Source organism: Priapulus caudatus, unplaced genomic scaffold, assembly GCF_000485595.1.
Source record: "Priapulus caudatus unplaced genomic scaffold, Priapulus_caudatus-5.0.1 Scaffold56, whole genome shotgun sequence".
Classification (NCBI taxonomy): domain Eukaryota; kingdom Metazoa; phylum Priapulida; class Priapulimorpha; order Priapulimorphida; family Priapulidae; genus Priapulus; species Priapulus caudatus.
In genome coordinates, this window is record NW_014577117.1 from 349,795 (window position 1) to 368,543 (window position 18,749).

At 45.2% G+C, this 18,749-nt stretch overlaps 2 protein-coding genes across 2 annotated transcripts in view; both read left to right on the forward strand.

Annotated features, from left to right (window-relative positions):
- Positions 1-3,813: 3,813 nt before the first annotated feature.
- LOC106821024 (glycoprotein-N-acetylgalactosamine 3-beta-galactosyltransferase 1-B-like) lies at positions 3,814-8,742 on the forward strand. Its single transcript, XM_014825660.1, has 4 exons — positions 3,814-3,818; positions 4,459-4,603; positions 6,684-6,881; positions 7,309-8,742. The coding sequence occupies exons 1-4, from the start codon at positions 3,814-3,816 to the stop codon at positions 7,417-7,419; spliced, it is 459 nt and encodes a 152-aa protein (XP_014681146.1). The 3' UTR covers positions 7,420-8,742.
- Positions 8,743-10,598: 1,856 nt separating this feature from the next.
- The window catches only part of LOC106821047, a 32,451-nt gene continuing 24,300 nt past the window's right edge, over positions 10,599-18,749 (forward strand). The window contains exon 1 of the mRNA XM_014825683.1: positions 10,599-10,742. The gene's annotated coding sequence lies outside the window, so the exon portion shown is untranslated. The remainder of the gene's footprint in view (positions 10,743-18,749) is intronic.

An 18,749-nucleotide genomic window follows, 5' to 3' on the forward strand; every position in this document is an offset into this window, starting at 1 on the left:
TGGCGGTGTCTCAGACTGTCTCACCCTCCACGCTGCTATAGGTGACGGCCACCTTACATCGTCACCTATAGCAGCGTGGAGGGTGAGACAGTCTGAGTGAGACAGTCTGAGACACCGGTGGCGGTGTCTCAGACTGTCTCACCCTCCACGCTGCTATAGGTGACGATGTAAGGTGGCGGTGTCTCAGACTGTCTCACCCTCCACGCTGCTATAGGTGACGATGTAAGGTGACGGGGTCTCAGACTGTCTCACCCTCCACGCTGCTATAGGTGACGATGTAAGGTGGCTGTGTCTCAGCCTGTCTCATCCTCCACGCTGCTATAGGTGACGATGAGAGATGACAGGGACCCACCACTCTGCCCCCCTCCCCCTTCCCCACCGCTCTGTCCCTGTCCCCCTCCCCCACTGCTCTGCCCCCGTCCCCGTCTCCACCACCGCTCTGCCCCGTCCCCCTCCACCACCGCTCTGTCCCGTCCCCCTGCCACGACGACCGGCTCTGTCCCCGTCGCCCCTCCCCCCACCGCTCTGTGCCCGTCCGCCCCTCACCACCAGCTCTGTCCTCGACTCACCCTCCCCCACCCGGCTCTGCCCCCCGCCGCTCCCCCACTGCTGCTGGGCGGCCGACCGGTCCCCAGTCTCCCTCCCCCACCCGCTGGGCTGCCCCGCGTCGCCCGCTCCACCACCGGCTCTGTCCCCAGTCCCCCTGCGCCCCCTGCCGCTCTGTCTTCCTCACGCTCTCCCACCGGCTCTGACCCCCGTCCCCCTGCCCCCATACCGCTTCTGTCCCGTCCCTCCGCCCACCGCTCTGTCCCCGTCCCCTCCCCGCACCGCGCTCTGTCCGTCGCCCCTCCCGGCCACGCGCTCCTGCCCCGTCGCGCGCCTCCCCCACCGCTCTGGTCCCCGTCCCCCTCCACCACCGGCTCTGTCCCCGGTCCGCCCTCCCCACCGTCTGTCCCCGTCCCCTCCCCGCACCGCTGCGTGTCCCTGTCCCCCTCCCCACCGCTCTGTCCGACCCGTCGCCGCCTCCCCACCGCTCTGCCCCCGTCCGCCCCTCGCCGCCACAAACCCGCTCTGTCCCACTGTCGCCCGCTCGCCCCACCGCTCTGTCCTCCTCGTCCCGCTCGCCCCACGCGCTCATGTCCTACGTGCGCGGCTCCTCTCCCACCGCTACCCTGTCCCCTCCGCCCTCCTCACCGCTCTGTTCCGCCCTCCCCCTCCCGCACAGCGCTCTGCCCCCCACCCCGCTCTGTGAGCACGCCCCTCCCCACGCGCGACCAGACACGCCGACGAACGACGCACACGATGCTTGTGTGTCGCTAAAAACAATGCTCGGACATCGCCGCACCAGCGTGTCACCAGCGTGTCACCAGCGTGTCACCTGGGCATGACATAGAGATGCGATCACATCAAGTAATCTGCTGACGATAATGAAAGACGTTCGTTATTGTCTTCCGCGGACGGCAGCACTGAATGTAAACTAGACGCAGAACTCTAATAAACTAATAAACCCATCGTTAGCGCGCGTACAGCTAGCACCGAACATTAGATGGAATGACAACAGTTGCTTTCGGGCGGCATTACGACTATGAACCTCTAACGACTTCTAAATGACTTTCTTTCGCGGTGTCCGTCGGTCGGCGACTAGCGATTGGTGATTACTATCCAAGCGCAAATGAACTCGTACGTCGCATTTACTCGTATTTCTATTCTGTCTCGCACGCCGCGTTCCATTGAGTTCGTTTAGCACTGTGTACTGAAATAATTAACATTGAGCAGCGGATATTCTATGCAAAATAAAGAGGTAAAAACGGCCCTAAACGCCGTAATGATTAAACAATTGAGATCCGGTACACCTGTGTTTAACTGTGTTTACCTATGCTAACCGTATAGACAAGTAAGTTAACGGTAACAGATATGTACACACTTGTTATGTCTGATATTGCACGAGCGAATCAGCTACGCAAGATCGGTATAAAATTAACAATGAAAATAAGTAGAAATGTGAGACGCATGTCTGAATGACTTCAAGAGAACACTTTACCGATTTATAGTTTCTGATTGCGTAGAATATACAATAGTTGTAATAATAGACAGTTATCAAGAAGTCTTTTACGTTATATACGTATTTCCTAAATGAGTACTATGAATATAAAAGTTTTGTTCACTATATTTTGGATTTTTTATTAACTGTATACGTTTAGTTTTACAGTAACTGCTCCTATCATAGAGAGAGGGGAATACGTTATCCTATCCTTTGTCCAGTAGCATCACATCAAACTGACAAAGCAGATGTGATATTCCGCCCCTGTTCCATTTCTCTGCATGTTTTACTACGCCATGATGGATAGATAGATACATGATTAATGTGTGAGTAATACAGCAGCCAAATACTAACGAGCAGGAGAACGGTTGCCTATGGTGATGTTATATTTCTAACTATCGGAGGTGGTAGATGTCATGTTGTAGGGCGTAGTTGTAACGCATTTTACTGGTAAACACGTTTTCTATTGTTTTTAGTTGATTATTTACCTCAAGCTTTCATTGGTGTGTGATTATATAACAGAATTAATTGAATATTTAAATTGTGTGAATAGATCATGCAGGTATTGATAAAGTTTAAAGTACGCGTTGGTGTGAAGGCAGACACGATGGCAGACGCGCAGCGAGAAAAAGCGCGGGAGAAATACGGCAGTAGAGAGAGAGAGAGAGAGAGAGAGAGAGAGAGAGAGAGAGAGAGAGAGACAGAGAGTGATCCCAAAAAATGTGAGCAACCAGGTCGTCCGTATATACAGATAATTATAAGTATATACCAGCATTTACGGCTTGTAATTATACGTATATATCATACACACATGATGGCGGCAAGCCATGTCGTTTGTCACGTCACAAATCATGTCTCCCCTATAGATGCGGCAATGCGCATTTTTTTCCTCGGTGGTAGCGGGCGATGAATAAATGAAGAGGGAGGGTTGTGCAGTGACACACGCGCAATCTCCAGCCGTATATGCGCGCGTGTGTAAGTCACACGTATATAGCACGTGGCTCGTTTCAGATTTAAGCAAACTCATTTTCATCGATAGTAGTCGTGTCTGCATTCATCCCGGATCTTCTCCATGATTAGATTTATATATCGGGATTGCCACATCCGACCATATACAACCATATACTACTGCTGTCTTCTATACGTGCGCTGTTCATATATCGAGAGGACGATGCGACCGCAGGGGGGCGCTGTGAGAGATCACGCGCGGGCGATGGCGACGTCAGGCACATCATTGTTTATTAGGTGTAAATTGCAAAGTGCTAATCTAGCACCGGGTCGGTGTGACAGTGAGGGGATCAGGACGAAGCCAGGTGATTAAATGGAAATTAAAATTTTGTTTATGTCTTTCATTTCGGCTCGCCTCGGTCGCATTATTCGCAGTAATGGGGATTTAACAAGACCGTATTTTGACGCGGGCTGACACGCCGTGAAGCAGCCTGGATTACTGAGCGCCTGCTCGCTGAAAGACACCGACGTCATAAAGATTCGTCGCGGGATTTTCCCGGATTGTCGCCGAGCCGACGACGTGAGTAAGACGTCGCGCCGGTGCGCATGCGCGAGCGTCGTACGTCGGTGGATGGTGGATACGGCGCAGCGGCAGACGATGTGGTGAGGCAGGAAGTACGGCAGGAAGTACGGCAGGAAGGGTCGGCGAAATGACGGGATATACGTTTCCTGTTTCTTTGTGTGTGTGTGTGTGTGTGTGTGTGTGTGTGTGTGTGTGTGTGTGTGTGTGTGTGTGTGCGTGTGTGTGCGCGTGTGTGAACGTGATGAAGTATGTCTGTAATTCCGTACGTGCGTGTCTACAAACACAGCAGTATCTCAAATATGTTTATTACATTCTAATTATTGGCAACGAGTTCCTCCCATTAGTTATACAATTTGACACACTCATCGCCACACAATTACCTGGTGGCATATATTCCTCGATCATATCGATAATATCGATCGATCATATCGATCGAGACATAGCTTCCCGTGCGCTTTCATAATCATCACCACACCCACAGTCACTCGCAGCGAGTTATATCCGACTGACTCAACAAGGGTTAAGTTAAAACTAGCCAGTGATGTGGCGAGCCGAGACCATATCAACGAGATATAGCCCTTGGTGGTTATGACGGGTACGATGTATATACTATAAACTATATAGGTTATTATATTATATGGCGCAATTATTACAGCTACACGCCAAAAAGGCCTCAGGTAAACGCCAGTGCCATCGACATGTACCGGGGCAAGCAGGCAGGCAGGCAGCAGCAGCAGCCCAAGCCTTCCTTCTTCCGCCAGTCATTAAATCGGCTATATGGTAGATCATATCAAGAGCTCATAATAGCGAGCTCTCTATTATGACCTCTTGATCATATTCATAGGCGACTGGTCGGCGTGTCGTATACCGGGGCGTTTTATTGCAGGTGTCTGCAGTGGGTTGGCGCAACGCCGGTGGACACGCGAGACGAGCTGGGTCGAGAGCGCTTCCTCGTCTTCCCCATCAAGTCGCATCTCACGGCCAAATACCCGAACTGGTATCTGAACTTCGACACCGACCGCGCCGTGGGTGTAAGTTCGCTCGCCCCTCTCGTTCGCCTTGTCGGTCGGTCGTTCGCACGTGCGGCTGTGAGGTGATGTGACGTGTGACGCGTGATATGTTGCGTGTGATGATACGTGGTGGGTGATATGTGCTATGTAGTGTGAGCGGATATGTGATGTGTGATGTATGATATGTATTGTGGGCGGAGATGTGACGTGTGATGGTTGATATCAAGAGCCCATTAACCACAGAGCGTACAACGCTGAAATAGGAAAACCATGGTGTCGTTTCAGCAAAATTAATAAAGTTTACCTACCTTATTTTGATATTTATCTACCGGCATATTATGCAGGAGTCATAGCTAGCCAATATAAGAGCAACCGCTTGTCTCTACGATGTTCCTATGCCGAGATATAAAGCGATAAAAATCGAGTACTTCGAGTGGTTAATGGGCTCTTGTTGTTATGCAGTGTGGGCGGAGATGTGATGTGTGATGCGTGCGTGATGTATACTGTGCAATATGTGTGATGTTTGATGCGTTGTGGGTGATGCGTGATATACATGATATGTGGTGTGATGTATGATGCGTGGTGCGTACTGCCTGATACGTGACGTGAGATGTGTGGTGTGAGCTAAAGTGTGAGCGCAGAATTACGACAGCGTGACTTTCTCTCGCGCTCGCAGCTTCCGAGGATAACGATCGTCTCATGTGCGAAGCACGCGACGGTGATATCCCATGCTGAGCCCCGAGGATGGGGCCGTAACACTTAAGCCCGGCGCACACGTGGCGATTTCTCGGCGATTTTGTCGCCGGCAACAGAATCGCCGGTACTAGCGATAAAAATCGCCACGTGTGCGCCGGGCTTTACAGGAGATAAAAAATGCCGGGTCTAGTCGGAATCCTGCATCCGCTGAAATACCCGACGTGTTTTGTTGAGTCATGCCCTCCAATATTTGCATTTGCTTCCCGATGTTTTTTATAATAGAGTGTGTACACAGGACACAAAGTAAATATTTAGAGACGGTGATTTTTGTGGCCGTTCTCCCCCCTAAATGCGACAGTCCGGCTCGCGATGCTTAGCACCGAAATATTCTACTTATCGTACTAGATATCGGATTCAAAATGAATGCACACTTAAAGCTGGCGTGGTGTTGCCTGATGAATATTAGATGCGGATTATCGTGGCAATAGTGTGATTTAGTTGCGGTACACGGGTTGCCATGTAAAATGGCAGAGTCATGCTTGTATGATAACTAAAAGACGTCGTAATGTTATATTAATCACCAGTAAGTCGTACCGCGTCGGCCCCTCTCGCCATACCCCACACGCCTAACATCAGAAACACATCAAGATAAATACACCGCTTCGAAGCGTGACGAGAGCCTAACCCTGTATCTGTCATAAACTGTCATCCGTCGAGGTTCATCATACTGTCATTACCAAGTTGGGATGCGTGTTTTGGTATGCAATGAGTCTTGCACTGTGAAAATTGCAAAGTAATACGATACGGTGCGCGACGGTGCGCGACGGTACGGGTTGGCTCTGGATTTTATACAAAGTGACCAAATATTCTTTGCGTCTATTCGTCACAATTCAAAGTGTTAACCCCGTGCGTGCGTGCGTCCGTGCGCGCGCGTGTATGTGTATATGTGTGTGACTTGCGCTTAAAAACCATGGGAGCGTTTAGCTCATAGGGTCTATATCCCCCAGGGTACTGCCGGAACGTACCCTGGGTACGTTCCGGTACGTACCCTGGTCACTATTTGATATGGTTAGGGTTAGGATTAGGGTTAGGGTTAGGGTTAGGATTAGGGTTGGGTTAGGGTTCGGGTTCGGGTTAGGGAGTAGGCGTAGGCGACTCCCTAGACTCGTTAGTGGAGTAGGCGAGGTACGGTTCGGCATATTAGATAGTACCAGGGTACGTTCCGGTATACCGGACCGTACCCAGGGTACGTTCCGGCAGTACCCCGGGGGACATAGACCCTCTCAGCGATAGTTTATACGCTGTGCGTATATGTAATAACTAGTTCATGTAGTGTATAGTATACCAACTATAGTTTACATAAATAGTTTACGCGCTTTTTGTATCACTGTACTCTTCTCGACAGGGTCACCACTGCTGTGCCTATCACCCTATCAGCTTTCACTACGTGCGCAACAACGACCTGCTAGTCTACGAATGGTTCTTCTACCACTCTCACGTCTACGGACTCAAAAAGGAGCTCGTTGAAGACTTCGTGCAGCTGCCCTCGCTGAGGTCAGAGAACCTGACCTTGCTGTGGGAACACAGCGGACAGAAAAACAGGGTGCGTATATCACTAATCCGCGCGTTGTCCACCTCGGGCGATGCCAGCAACAGATAACATGAAGAGCTAATAATACCTGCTAACATGCGGATTGATTTAGGTGCGTTCGTTCTCTGTTGCGGCTGCTGCCCGCGTTCTCACGCAAACGCGTCGTAGCTCTAGAACTCGCAGAGCGAAGAGCTATAGTTCTAGAGCTAAGCTCGGCGAAGCTACCTATAGCTGTGGTATCAAGGACAGTGTGTAGAATATATATACATATATATATATATCAAGAGCTAATAATACTAATCAAGAGCTAATAAGAGGTATTATTAGCTCTTGATATATATATATGTATATAGCTATAGTATCCTGCAGGTAAATTACGTAATCATATGTTTATAATGCAGCGGTTTATTTTTATTTATTACGGATTTTATATTCACAGGCCTACTCGTACGGGAGGGTGGAGCAGGTGGGCGGACCAAGACTACCGATGCATCCGCCCCCTAACGAAATGATGATGGGCCCGCTGGACGACAATGGCGCCCATTACTGACATGACGGTCCAGCGAGATAATCTCACGCTTGCAATTCTATTTCCTATCACCTTACGCCAGATATGACGTCATGTAGAAAGCCGCGCTACGGCATGGCCATGAATTTCTATATCCGGGCACCTTACGCTAGTTATGACGTCAGGAAAGGTGCTGCGTGTAGGCACGACCGTGTAATTCTATTTCCGGTATCTTAAACAAGATACGACGTCGTGGCGCGAACCGTGTGAGGGCATGGTCTGACAATTCTATTCGGCCACCTTACACTGGATGTGGCAGCGTGAAGGAACACAGCGTGACTGCAAGCCTTCCACGCCTACACACACACATATCTCATGTACGTATAGCAGACGATGCACCGACAGCAAGCGAGCGAGCGTGAGCAACGTTTCTGCTTAAATGGTTGCGCCTTGATATTTGCGTTGAATTTCGGGAATTAACTTGATCCGAATCATCGGGTACTTGTTAACGCGCGCAAGTGCTCACCGCTGAATCGGCTTACCCGATCCGGTACCACGGACTGGAGGTGTGAGCAGGTCGCTATACCTATCGCGGTTAGACGCTCCGTCGCGTATTTGTGATGTTAAAACGCTTCGAACAATCGACAGTTTAGCGACCGCGTTCCCCCTGCCTATACATGCGCCCTTCCTCGCTCGCTACGCCCTCGATCTCTACCTGCGCGGGTTATCCACACACCTTTTTCGATTAGCGCTGGGGGGGGGGTTACGCCGATGGCCTGGGCCGGACGCGCCCGATCAAGCTCGTGTAATAAGTGCACGCCGAGTCGGCGTGATGTTATAAAGGTTGTGTGCATAGTGGCAAGGATGCGCGCCGTGCCGAGCCGTGTTTCGCACTGGTGGCCTCGTTCTGGGCCTAACCGCCGCTAATGACGCGCGCACTGTGTGTGTACCTGTTCCTGTGTGGAGATGTTTTGTGAATACATGTGTATTTTTTACAATTGCATTAAGAAATAGAGGAGTATATTGTACGAGCTGTAGCCGTGTTTTGATTGCGGACCCACCATGCGTGCAGTCACTGAATCTACTTCCTATATAAAGTATAGAATAGAACTAAATTGACTCATACGATAATCATATCAACCAAGACGCAAACATTTACAAGAACTTCATAAATGACTATATATTATAATTACTTAATATGATAAATAATAACATATTATAATAACAAATTAGGAAAATCCATGTAAATAAAGACAATCAAATTTAGATATATTACAATCAAGTGCAAATATATTGTGTAATGTGTGTTCGTGAATACAGTCATGCTTAATTTTCCCAATAAAACATTTTGAATAATACACAAAAGATGACCTTTAACATGTTTTTAAATTTAAGACGTCTTCCACCTTCATCTCCCAATACAAGAGTCACAGTCAGTTACCTTCTGCATGGCTAGTCGTGTCTAATTTCCGGATTCGTTTCATGAAATAACTCTCTCTCTCTCTCTCTCTCTCTCTCTCTCTCTCTAATAAAACGCGTCTTCAACACTGTATTTTGATATTCTCCGTGCGAGTCTCGCACCGATCGTTGACCGGAATGCGCCACGTATCGCCGCGGGCGTCTTACCGCCGTTGACCCTAGCTACCGCGCACACATAACAGGAACATCGCGTAACATAACAGGAATTCTAACGGCTACTCTGCCGACGCACTGCCGGTTAGCTGGACTGTTTTATTATCTGACCCCTTCTCTTTCATGGTCACGCCCCCTCTCGCATGTTTTTTGTCTGTCTGCGTGTCTGCGGGACTCTCTCTCTCTCTCTCTCTCTCTCTCTCTCTCGCTCGATTCTCACTCAATCTCACTAACTGTCTTCTATCCGCAGGGCAGATAGTAGTGCATGCTGGAAGCGCGTAACATAATATAATAAGCGCGCACATAATATTGCCCAGGCGACGAATGGGTTTACTGAAAATAATGACGTCGGTAATGCACGCACCTGATTGATCGTCAATGAAACGGTAATTGAGAACAAAAGCTGGTAATGGTGACGACCTTTCAAGGTGTTACGCGGTTGCACCGGGCTGATATTAATTACACACTCGCAATCACGTCGTTTAAGTTCGAATTACGAACACCTACTTTAGTTACAAGACTTACATAGACACGGAGATCGAGAACACAAGTGTTAACAAGGAATTAGCAAGGAAATACAAGCTGAGCCATTTGCTGATTTCCTTTTTAACACAGACGAATAAACACTGAGCGTGTGCGATGCGGTATCGCGGTTACTCTTGCTATTTCCTTCTGATTATCAGCCAGGATACGGATTGATAGAGAAGTAAATATATGCTTCAGGATTAGGTGTTGAAGGTTCAAGCGCTTAAAAACCGTTTTCGCATTCGCGCGGTAAAATCGAGCGAGCACACGCAAGAGCTTAAGCAGGGGTCGGATTACAAAGCTGTGTTCATAGTATATGAGTTAATAAGTATTCATGTAAAATCAGCTTCAACGGATGTCATTTCCGTGCGATGGGAATCACCTGAAAGCATTTCTTACAATCACCTATCTCAAACCTTTCATATCTTGAGTGGCTTTCAATAATTGAGCCACGGTTCAAACGTGCGCGAATCGCCCCACCTCGCCCATACAAATACGTTCTTGTTCTCTCAGACGAACATACAGATCTAACTTATAGCGGGAAAAAATCGTACACTTATTCTCCTATTGACATCGTATTGAATAGAACCGGCACCGAAGAAACGCGCAGCCGTCGTGGCGTATATACTCGCATATATTCCGACGTATTTCTGAGACCCGAAACAAGTTAAACGAGATTTTACGTCTGCGCCCTGCGTTTGCGACCGGAAGGCGCGCCCTACGTGCTCTTGTTGCATTAACCGCTGGTCTAGTTTAATGTGAGCGCACTAGTAAAGGGTACTCTGTAATTCTCTTGGGGGAGGGGGAGGGTGCGAGAAGGATGGATGCCGACTGTATTGGCATTCGGAAGAAAATGCCTCCTCGAGGAACAGGTTTCGCGCCCGAGCATCAAGCATGTGCGGACTCACGATCAGAATTCAGTAGGAAGTCGCAATGACCCAGTGTGTGACGACGTTCCCCTGACCAATGATGGCGAGGTACCGCCGCGAAATTTTTGACGGACGCCGACGTCTCACGTACCGAAGTATCCACATGCCTAAACGAGAGCGTCGAGCGATGTGTCTCCCATCTGGACGCACTGGCATTATCTTTCACCGGCAACTTCACTAAAAGAGAAACTACAATAGATAGAATTACTACTCGCCGTCAATCCTTAAGTGGTGCACTAGTCTTGGATACTTAAGAGGAAGATATAGCCAGTATCAACGGTAAGAAACATACGCGAGACTTTAGTAGGAGAGTCATTTTTTAAACAGAACAAATAACTATACAATATTAGTAGTATATATATATAATACCGATATTATTATATAGCATTACCTCATTATTTACAATATAAGCTTTTTGCATTATATATTTATTATTGTAAGATATACATTATCTTACTATAATAATTGATGTTACACTATTTTTGTCCTGACTAAATATGAGAGCGTGATCAAATTCGCGAACACTGCAATAACAACACAAATTAGACAACACTGCACGTGCGTCTTGCGTTCTGTCAACTTGCTACATGCTATCAGCGTGTCGCATACTTTTAACGTATCATAAGCTTTCAACTTGTTACATGCTGTCAATGTGATACATACTATACTATCAACGCGTTACATGCTGTCAACGTGTTACGTGCTGTCAACTTGCTACATTCTGTCAGCGCGTTACATTTTATCAGCGTATTACGTTCTGTCAACTGTTACATGCTGCCAATACAATATATTATATACAATATGGCAACGCGTTGCGTGTGTCAGAACAGTATCGTGTCCTATTTCAAACTATGATTACAATCATTGATTTATTGTGTATAAGTATATATGGTTTCTATGTTCTCTCCCTCCCTCCCCCTTCTGTGTGTGTGGGGGGGGGGGTCTGTCTCTCTTTCTATGTGTCTGTCTGTAACTCTGTATATGTTTGGTTGTGTGTGTATGCGTGTGTGTGTGTGTGTGTGTGTGTGTGTGTGTGTGTGTGTGTGTGTGTGTGTGCGCGTGTGTGTGTGTGTGTGTGTGCGCGTGCGCGCGTGTCTATTGGTATATGCCCGAGTTTCAATGTTAATGTGTATGTTCAACGTTTATGTTTACGTAGAGCGTACGGGAGAGTGAGAACATCTACAATAGCGCCACCGTTACCGGCACAATATCTCTACAGACTAACCCACGTAATTTCATATAATGTTGATACGAATGTGCGACACATGCCGGTTATTACGCAAATATGGGGCCCAGTTCACACGTGTCGAGCGCAACTGCAGCGCGTGGTATACGAGAATTGCTTACGGATGCTGTAAGTGTTCTGGAAAGAATGGTATGCTTGCCTCTATACAAGCCAATGCAACTTAATCGCTCATCGATTCCAATCAAACAATCATCCCATCAACAACAAAAAACATCAAACAATCTATTTAGACAAGATATCTCTCTTTGTTGAACGTAAACCTGTCCTGTAGTAACAGGTCACATGACCAGTTATGGATCACGTGATAAGGCAAGAGGTCCGCAATACGTCACTCGCCTTACGCATAAACAAATAATAATATGGGCATAATATGATTTAATAATATGGGTATAATATGATTTAACAAATATTATTATCATGCAGTCAGTGAGTGTCGTGTGTTTTCACGCATAACACACACATATATGCAGACGAAATGAAACGACAGCATCACCGTTATGGGTCACATATTCACACACATCTCGCAGCGTTGTCATATGTCATCGGCTTTAATTATGAATGTGCCATACGGGCAGTTGCCGCTGCGCACATCATCACAATCTAAATGATGATAGCTGTGTAGCATTGCCGACGCATCATCTTGTCATAAAGTTCCATAATGACACATAATGACGGCCGGAATATTGCTGGCTATCTCTTGGACGTAGTTAGGGCTGTAGCAGCGCCTGAGTGGCCATTACGTGTACCTAGGTGAGTAATGATGCAACACCATGAACCCGACCCGACGGACGAACATCCATGATATGATCAACTCGGCAACGTGGAATAATACAAACGCATTCCACAGCTGTAGGCGGCGCGCTACGGCCACACATAGATGATGAGGCTAACCCAAAAATATACGAAATCTATTGGCGAGAGGTACGAGTTAAGTAGAGAATGTTCTATAAATGAAAACTAGTCAAATAATCGTCAGTTTAAAAGATCATCAAGGCGTACAAATACGTCTATATTTCTCTGGAATGAATTTGATGTTTTCCCTATGTAAATACATTATGTGTAAGAATAACCTTTTTAGTTTTAGTTTTTGGCAACAATATGTCGAACACTAATATTTGTTAATATAAAGCATCATGCATATACTTGCAGGCCATAAACTTAAAACGAATTTTATGTTTCGTAGTTACGCCATTATTATGCGTCGGTTTCTTATAATATCGTAATTCCGACAGTATTTGTCGGCTATGAAACTATTCATTATAACAATTCACAAGGCAGAGCATAAACCCCACTACCATTCCCTGAAATAGTTGCATATCGCTAAAAGGTATACATAGGACATGCGCCCCTATGTATATGTATATCCGTAAGCACGTATTCATAGGTATAAATTCATAGTTTTATGTTCACATGGTGGTAACTTTGTTGCCCTGCATGATGCGAACTGCTATCCATTAGGCAAGGCACCACACAGCGCCTTAATTCACCCCATAAAATATTCACAGTAATGCCCAGGCTAGGCGGTGATGAACTGCACCCTTGTCATGTTGGTGTACAATTATGAGACACTGATGCACCCATAATAGCTCGCCGAATATCGACATGGGAGATTAGTGCTTGTACCAGCATCATTCGATAGGTTGAACATGATCCCGATAACCCATATAACGGCTTTAATAACGGTAATCAGTACGGGTGACACGAGCCAAATGAAAGCTTACTAACATAGAGGCGCGTCAAGTGCTATCGAATACACGGCAATCATTTCTGCCTACTGACACAGTTGTTGATGATCACTTACTGACACCGTTTGATTATTTACTGTTTAATTATTGTTTATTTGAAGGCAGGGGGATATTCAGGTGCGTCGTCAGATGTAGTAGCACGGACATACAAAACAGTCTCCTTCAACTTTATGTAAATGATTCCAGTCTTATAAGTAAGACTAAAGATACTTCTACCTTTATAGCAAAATTTGCCCTTGTTTTCATATATATTTATATATATGTGTCTGTCTGTAACTCTGTATATGTTTGGTTGTGTGTGTATGTGCGCGTGTGTGTGTGTGTGTGTGTGTGTGTGTGTGTGTGTGTGTGTGTGTGTGTGTGTGTGTGTGTGTGTGTCGCGCGTGCGCGGTGTCTATTGGTATATGCCCGAGTTCAATGTTAATGTGATGTTCAACGTTATGTTTACGTAGAGCGTACGGGAGAGTGAGAACATCTACAATAGCGCCACCGTTAGCGGCCACAATATCTCTACAGACTAACCCACGTAATTTCATTAAATGTTGATACGAAGCTGTGCGACACATGCCGGTTATTACGCAAATATGGGGCCCAGTTCACACGTGTCGAGCGCAACTGCAGCGCGTGCGTATACGAGAATTGCTTACGGATGCTGTAGGTTCTGGAAAGAATGGTATGCTTGCCTCTATACAAAGCCAATGCAACTTAATCGCTCATCGATTCCAATCAAACAATCATCCATCAACAACAAAAAAAACTATCCAAAAAACATTCTATCAATTACACCTTAAATAAGCTACAAACTAGTGAAGCCTGATTTCCGTGTTAAATCGGCACTTTTGCCGGAGGCTCTTCCTTCTCCTACTTCAACCTTTCCTATTCACTTCTATTGTGTTAGAATTGGTAATTGCGCTTTACAATGCCTGTTCACCGTTATATTTATACTTCACTAAACACTGTTACAATTCACACAGGGATAAACTAAAGGTTGCGCACTACACATAAATCTAGCACAGACGTAGGTGAACACATAGAGCCCGTGTCTCTTTCGTGCCGGCTCTTTTATACCCCAATCTTGTCAAGAGGAATCGCGATTCCTACTACCAATATCTTCTACAATCACTGCCTCGCGCCAGCCGGGACGGGCATAGGGTTTGCGCGATTATCGGCCTATGGTCAGTTTTTAGAGTGCTTATAGAGTGGGCGGCCAATGGCGAGTAAGGCAGTGAGTTGTTTACGCCCCCTCGGCCACGTAGATGCACGATGTGGGGTATGGACGTTAGGGCGGACAATAGGTTACGGTAAATGAGCTGTTTTAGCGGCCATGTAGAAATAACTTCAGTCGCGCTAATGGTGTGTATTTAGATGGTACTTGCCGAAAAGCTTGCCAGTACTAATGGACAGTGATGCTGGCCTAATGTGTGTATACTTGTTGTTAACAGAGCAGCATAACTACGCTGTTCTGATTCAGCGTGGAAATAATTTTAACAGCTGTTTTATGTGTCCCGCGCAGATAAATCGGGCATTTAGCCAGCTGGTGGGGTGGTAGATTAGCACGGGTGTTGTACTGGTGGTGTGTTGATGTGGCTGGTAGTGCGTGCGGATGCCATTTAGCGCTTGCCTCAGTGTCGTGACGTAGACACGGTTTGGTCCTACGGGCGTCGTTGGATCGCGGGTAATTTAAATTTAAAGAATTTGTCTAAATTTAAAAAAAGCATTAAAATTACATTTAAAAAAAATAATCAAAATATTAATTTTAATTTTTTTATAAAAAATTTCAATTAAAAATTTAATTAACAAATCAAGTAAAGAAAAAAATTACGTGTTCCTGCGTGCACCGTAGGACCAACGACCCGTAGACCAACGACCCGCTAGGACTAAAGATACTGTATCACACCACACAAGGTATTAGCCTCTTTATGTAAGCGATAAGTTCTTCAGCCGAATTAGTTCGTACTCGCATTAACTAGAGAACTCCGCAGGCTTTAGAGGAAAACTAAAGATATTTTCAGAATCAGCCGTCTGTGGAGGTGGTTCTGGGCTGAAACAAAATAATTTAAAAGCTTTAAAATTTCATAAAATTCTATTTCATACAATGCGATGGAGGGTGCGATAACAGAATAATAACACATCACGTACCGTGTAAATCCATGGCGATATACCTTAAGAGAGCGCAGTGAGACCTAAATACCGCCTAGAACATCCGTCTCCTACACCGGATTCCGGGTTTCGAGTCTCAGCTGGGAAACTTATTTTACTTTTTTACTTTTACTTTTTATTTTTTATATTTACATGTTTTTTATATTTTATATTTCTTATTGATTTTTTACTGTTTTGGATGGGATGGATGGGATTCTTTACTCTTACTTCTTTTTTGTTGTGGTTTTCAAAAATAAATAATACTATCCGTTATGTCTGCCTTTTTTTCAAACCAACTCCCGTGTAAAAAAACCCTGCTGATGTTTTGCTACTTACTTTATCTGGCATGGGATGCGCGATGGCATTGGCATGGCGATGCGGATGGGATCGGGATGCGGTGCGCTGGAATGCGCAGTGCGATGCGCATGGCAATGGCATGCATGGCATGGCATGGCATGTCATGGATGGCATAAAATGCGATGAGCATTGGGTGGGATTGAGATGGTGATGCGGTTGCGATGGGATGGGATTGGCTCAAAACAATCTATTTTAGACAGATATCTCTCTTTGTGAAACGTAAACCTGTCCTTGCTAGTAAACAGATCACGATGATGCAGTTTATGGATCACTGATAGGCAAGAGTCCGCAATAGCGTCACTCGCATTAACGCATAAACAAATAATATAATGGGCATAATATGATTTAATTAATATGAGGCTAATAATGATTTAAGCATTATTATTATTCATGCAGTCAGGTGAGTGTCGTGTGTTTTCACGCATGCTGCTCTGCTGTCAATGTTGCCTGTGACGTAACTACGTCACACACACCGTCACACGACAGGTTGTAGGGGCGGATCCAGGGCTGAAGCTAGACAGTATTTTTTCCAGATTTTAAGGGCACATCCCTCAAAAAGGGCACACCACCCCACAGTGGCGCCGTTAGGCGCGGAAGCACATGGCGGGGAGTCTGGGGAAAAATGAGCACCATTTGAGCACACATTTAGTCAAGCAGCAATAGCTAAAAACCATATGGAATTTATTTCTGCATTTTGCTGCGCTTTGCATACCAGCAATTAATGCAGAATGATTCAAGCACTTCCCTTCTTTTTTAAGATATCAAAGCTAGTTTTGTTACCATGTAAATTTTGATTTCCTTTCAAGTCCTGTCAATGAATTCAGAAATAAAAAAGAAATTAGAATAAAGGAACTATAGCCAAAAATTCCATCAAATTGTTTTTATTTAATTTTAGCGCAAAATTTTCGAAAGGGCATGCTTTGAAATCTAGACCGTATTTCCCAATACCGGCAAATTACGGTCTGAAATCCGCCCTGGGTTGATACGTATGTTGTGAGCCACGGGTGACATATTCCGCGAATTTTTCTCAGTACTTGATCTTTGCAATTACGCGATCACGTGCGCCTCCTAATGTCTGTATAATTTAACAAAATTTATTTACTTTTTCACCATATTATTGACATTTTCTGAATCTAACTAAATAACACAGAAAACTTTTCGTATCTTGTCTGATCGCACGATTTATAGGTGCAATATCTAGAGTCTGTTTAATAAAATTGTCCTACCTGCCCACTTATAAAATGTATATAGTCTTATTCTTGCAGGTCTATATATTACATAGCCTCTTCATTTATAGAAGGGGGAACCGGGAAATACCAGATAGCTTTACAAGATTAAGATTTTAAAGATTTACGGGAATTGTAAATTAACTTAACTGTGAACCTGGGATTTTTCTGTATTACGGGTCAAATCACTTGCGACACATTTCTTTTACCCCTAGACACAAGGAATCCCCTCTCCTAAATAAAATTAAGATTTATAAGATTTAAAGGAACTCGGAATTGCGATTTAATTGAACAGGAAATCTGTCGATATGTTGATTGCTCATTGTTAACACTGGTGCTGACTCCCACTCACTGGGAATAGAATAGGCGCTCGCATGCTATTCGCCATGCCGCTTAGATTAATATATATGTTTAGAACTTATATATTTGGCGGATTGCTCGTTTTTTTTTTAGCTCCAAGCAACTTTAACTTGTACACCGCAAACAACGCTATTAATGCGTTCTTTACGACATGCCTGCTACCTCGAACGTACATTTCACCGATTCACTATTTTCCACATCTCTACATCATGACCATAAACAAGCCCCCTATATCGCGTTGGGTCCGATCACGTAGAAAAACAAATGTATCAAGGGAATATGGTTGGCATCGGAGTTAACATACGATTGTTTAGGATCGTCCCTATGGGACCTACCAAGGCGCTATTACACGCCATGCATTAATGTGTTACGCCATCCTGTACATCCGCTCACATCGTCTGTTTCATCCTCGTCTATACTCGTCTCTACTAGTAACGCCTGCTGGCGATGCAGTCACTTCAAAGGGTCCCGTTATTCGATGACGTGCTGCCATCTATGAGCAGCGTTTGCCAACTTTTAGTAATGTAAGTTTATTTACTCCAAACGTAGAACAAGAAAACAAGCTGTCTATCATCACGTCGTCTGCGTTAAGAAACATGGAGATACTATAACTATTCATGAGACTGTGGTTAATAATTTCATGCTCACGTTACATGCTGTGGAGCGTGAATGTGTATATAATACAGGCATGTATAAAGTAGACAAATGCAATTGCATCGCGTAATACCAAGATGATACAGCAATAGTTGTTTCCAGTTACGAAACGAACTAACGGGGAATTTATAACAATTAATCTTTAATAACTAATAATTTTTGAACAATGTATGGGTATATAAAATAAAATAAAACACTTATACGTTAGCATTTTATACAATTTAACACAGTTTATTTTAACTCTATTCGATATTGCAGTAACGTTGTAGTTTTCGATTTGCAATGGTTTCCCATTTATGAGCGCTGCAAATTTATATAGAGTTTTATAATTTACGATTGCCTATAATTTGTAGTCAACACACCCGCATCATTCATGACGAACAAGGAGTTACGTGGTCGTGGTCATTCATAAATAACAGGGTTAACGTGCTGTTTTACGACTACTCGCGTATTTCCTAGCTATTTTTTCTGCTATTGTAAATATTTATTGCTGTCTGCACAAGTGAAAGCTGCAATCACAGCCGTATTAGCGGCGACTGTCAACATTCGCGTTCAGGTG

Bases quoted from the DNA above. Each gene is read 5' to 3' on its own strand.
- LOC106821024 (XM_014825660.1), top strand. The intron at 4,604-6,683 runs GTAAGTTCGCTC...TCTTCTCGACAG, and splicing joins ACACCGACCGCGCCGTGGGT to GGTCACCACTGCTGTGCCTA. The intron at 6,882-7,308 runs GTGCGTATATCA...TTATATTCACAG, and splicing joins ACAGCGGACAGAAAAACAGG to GCCTACTCGTACGGGAGGGT.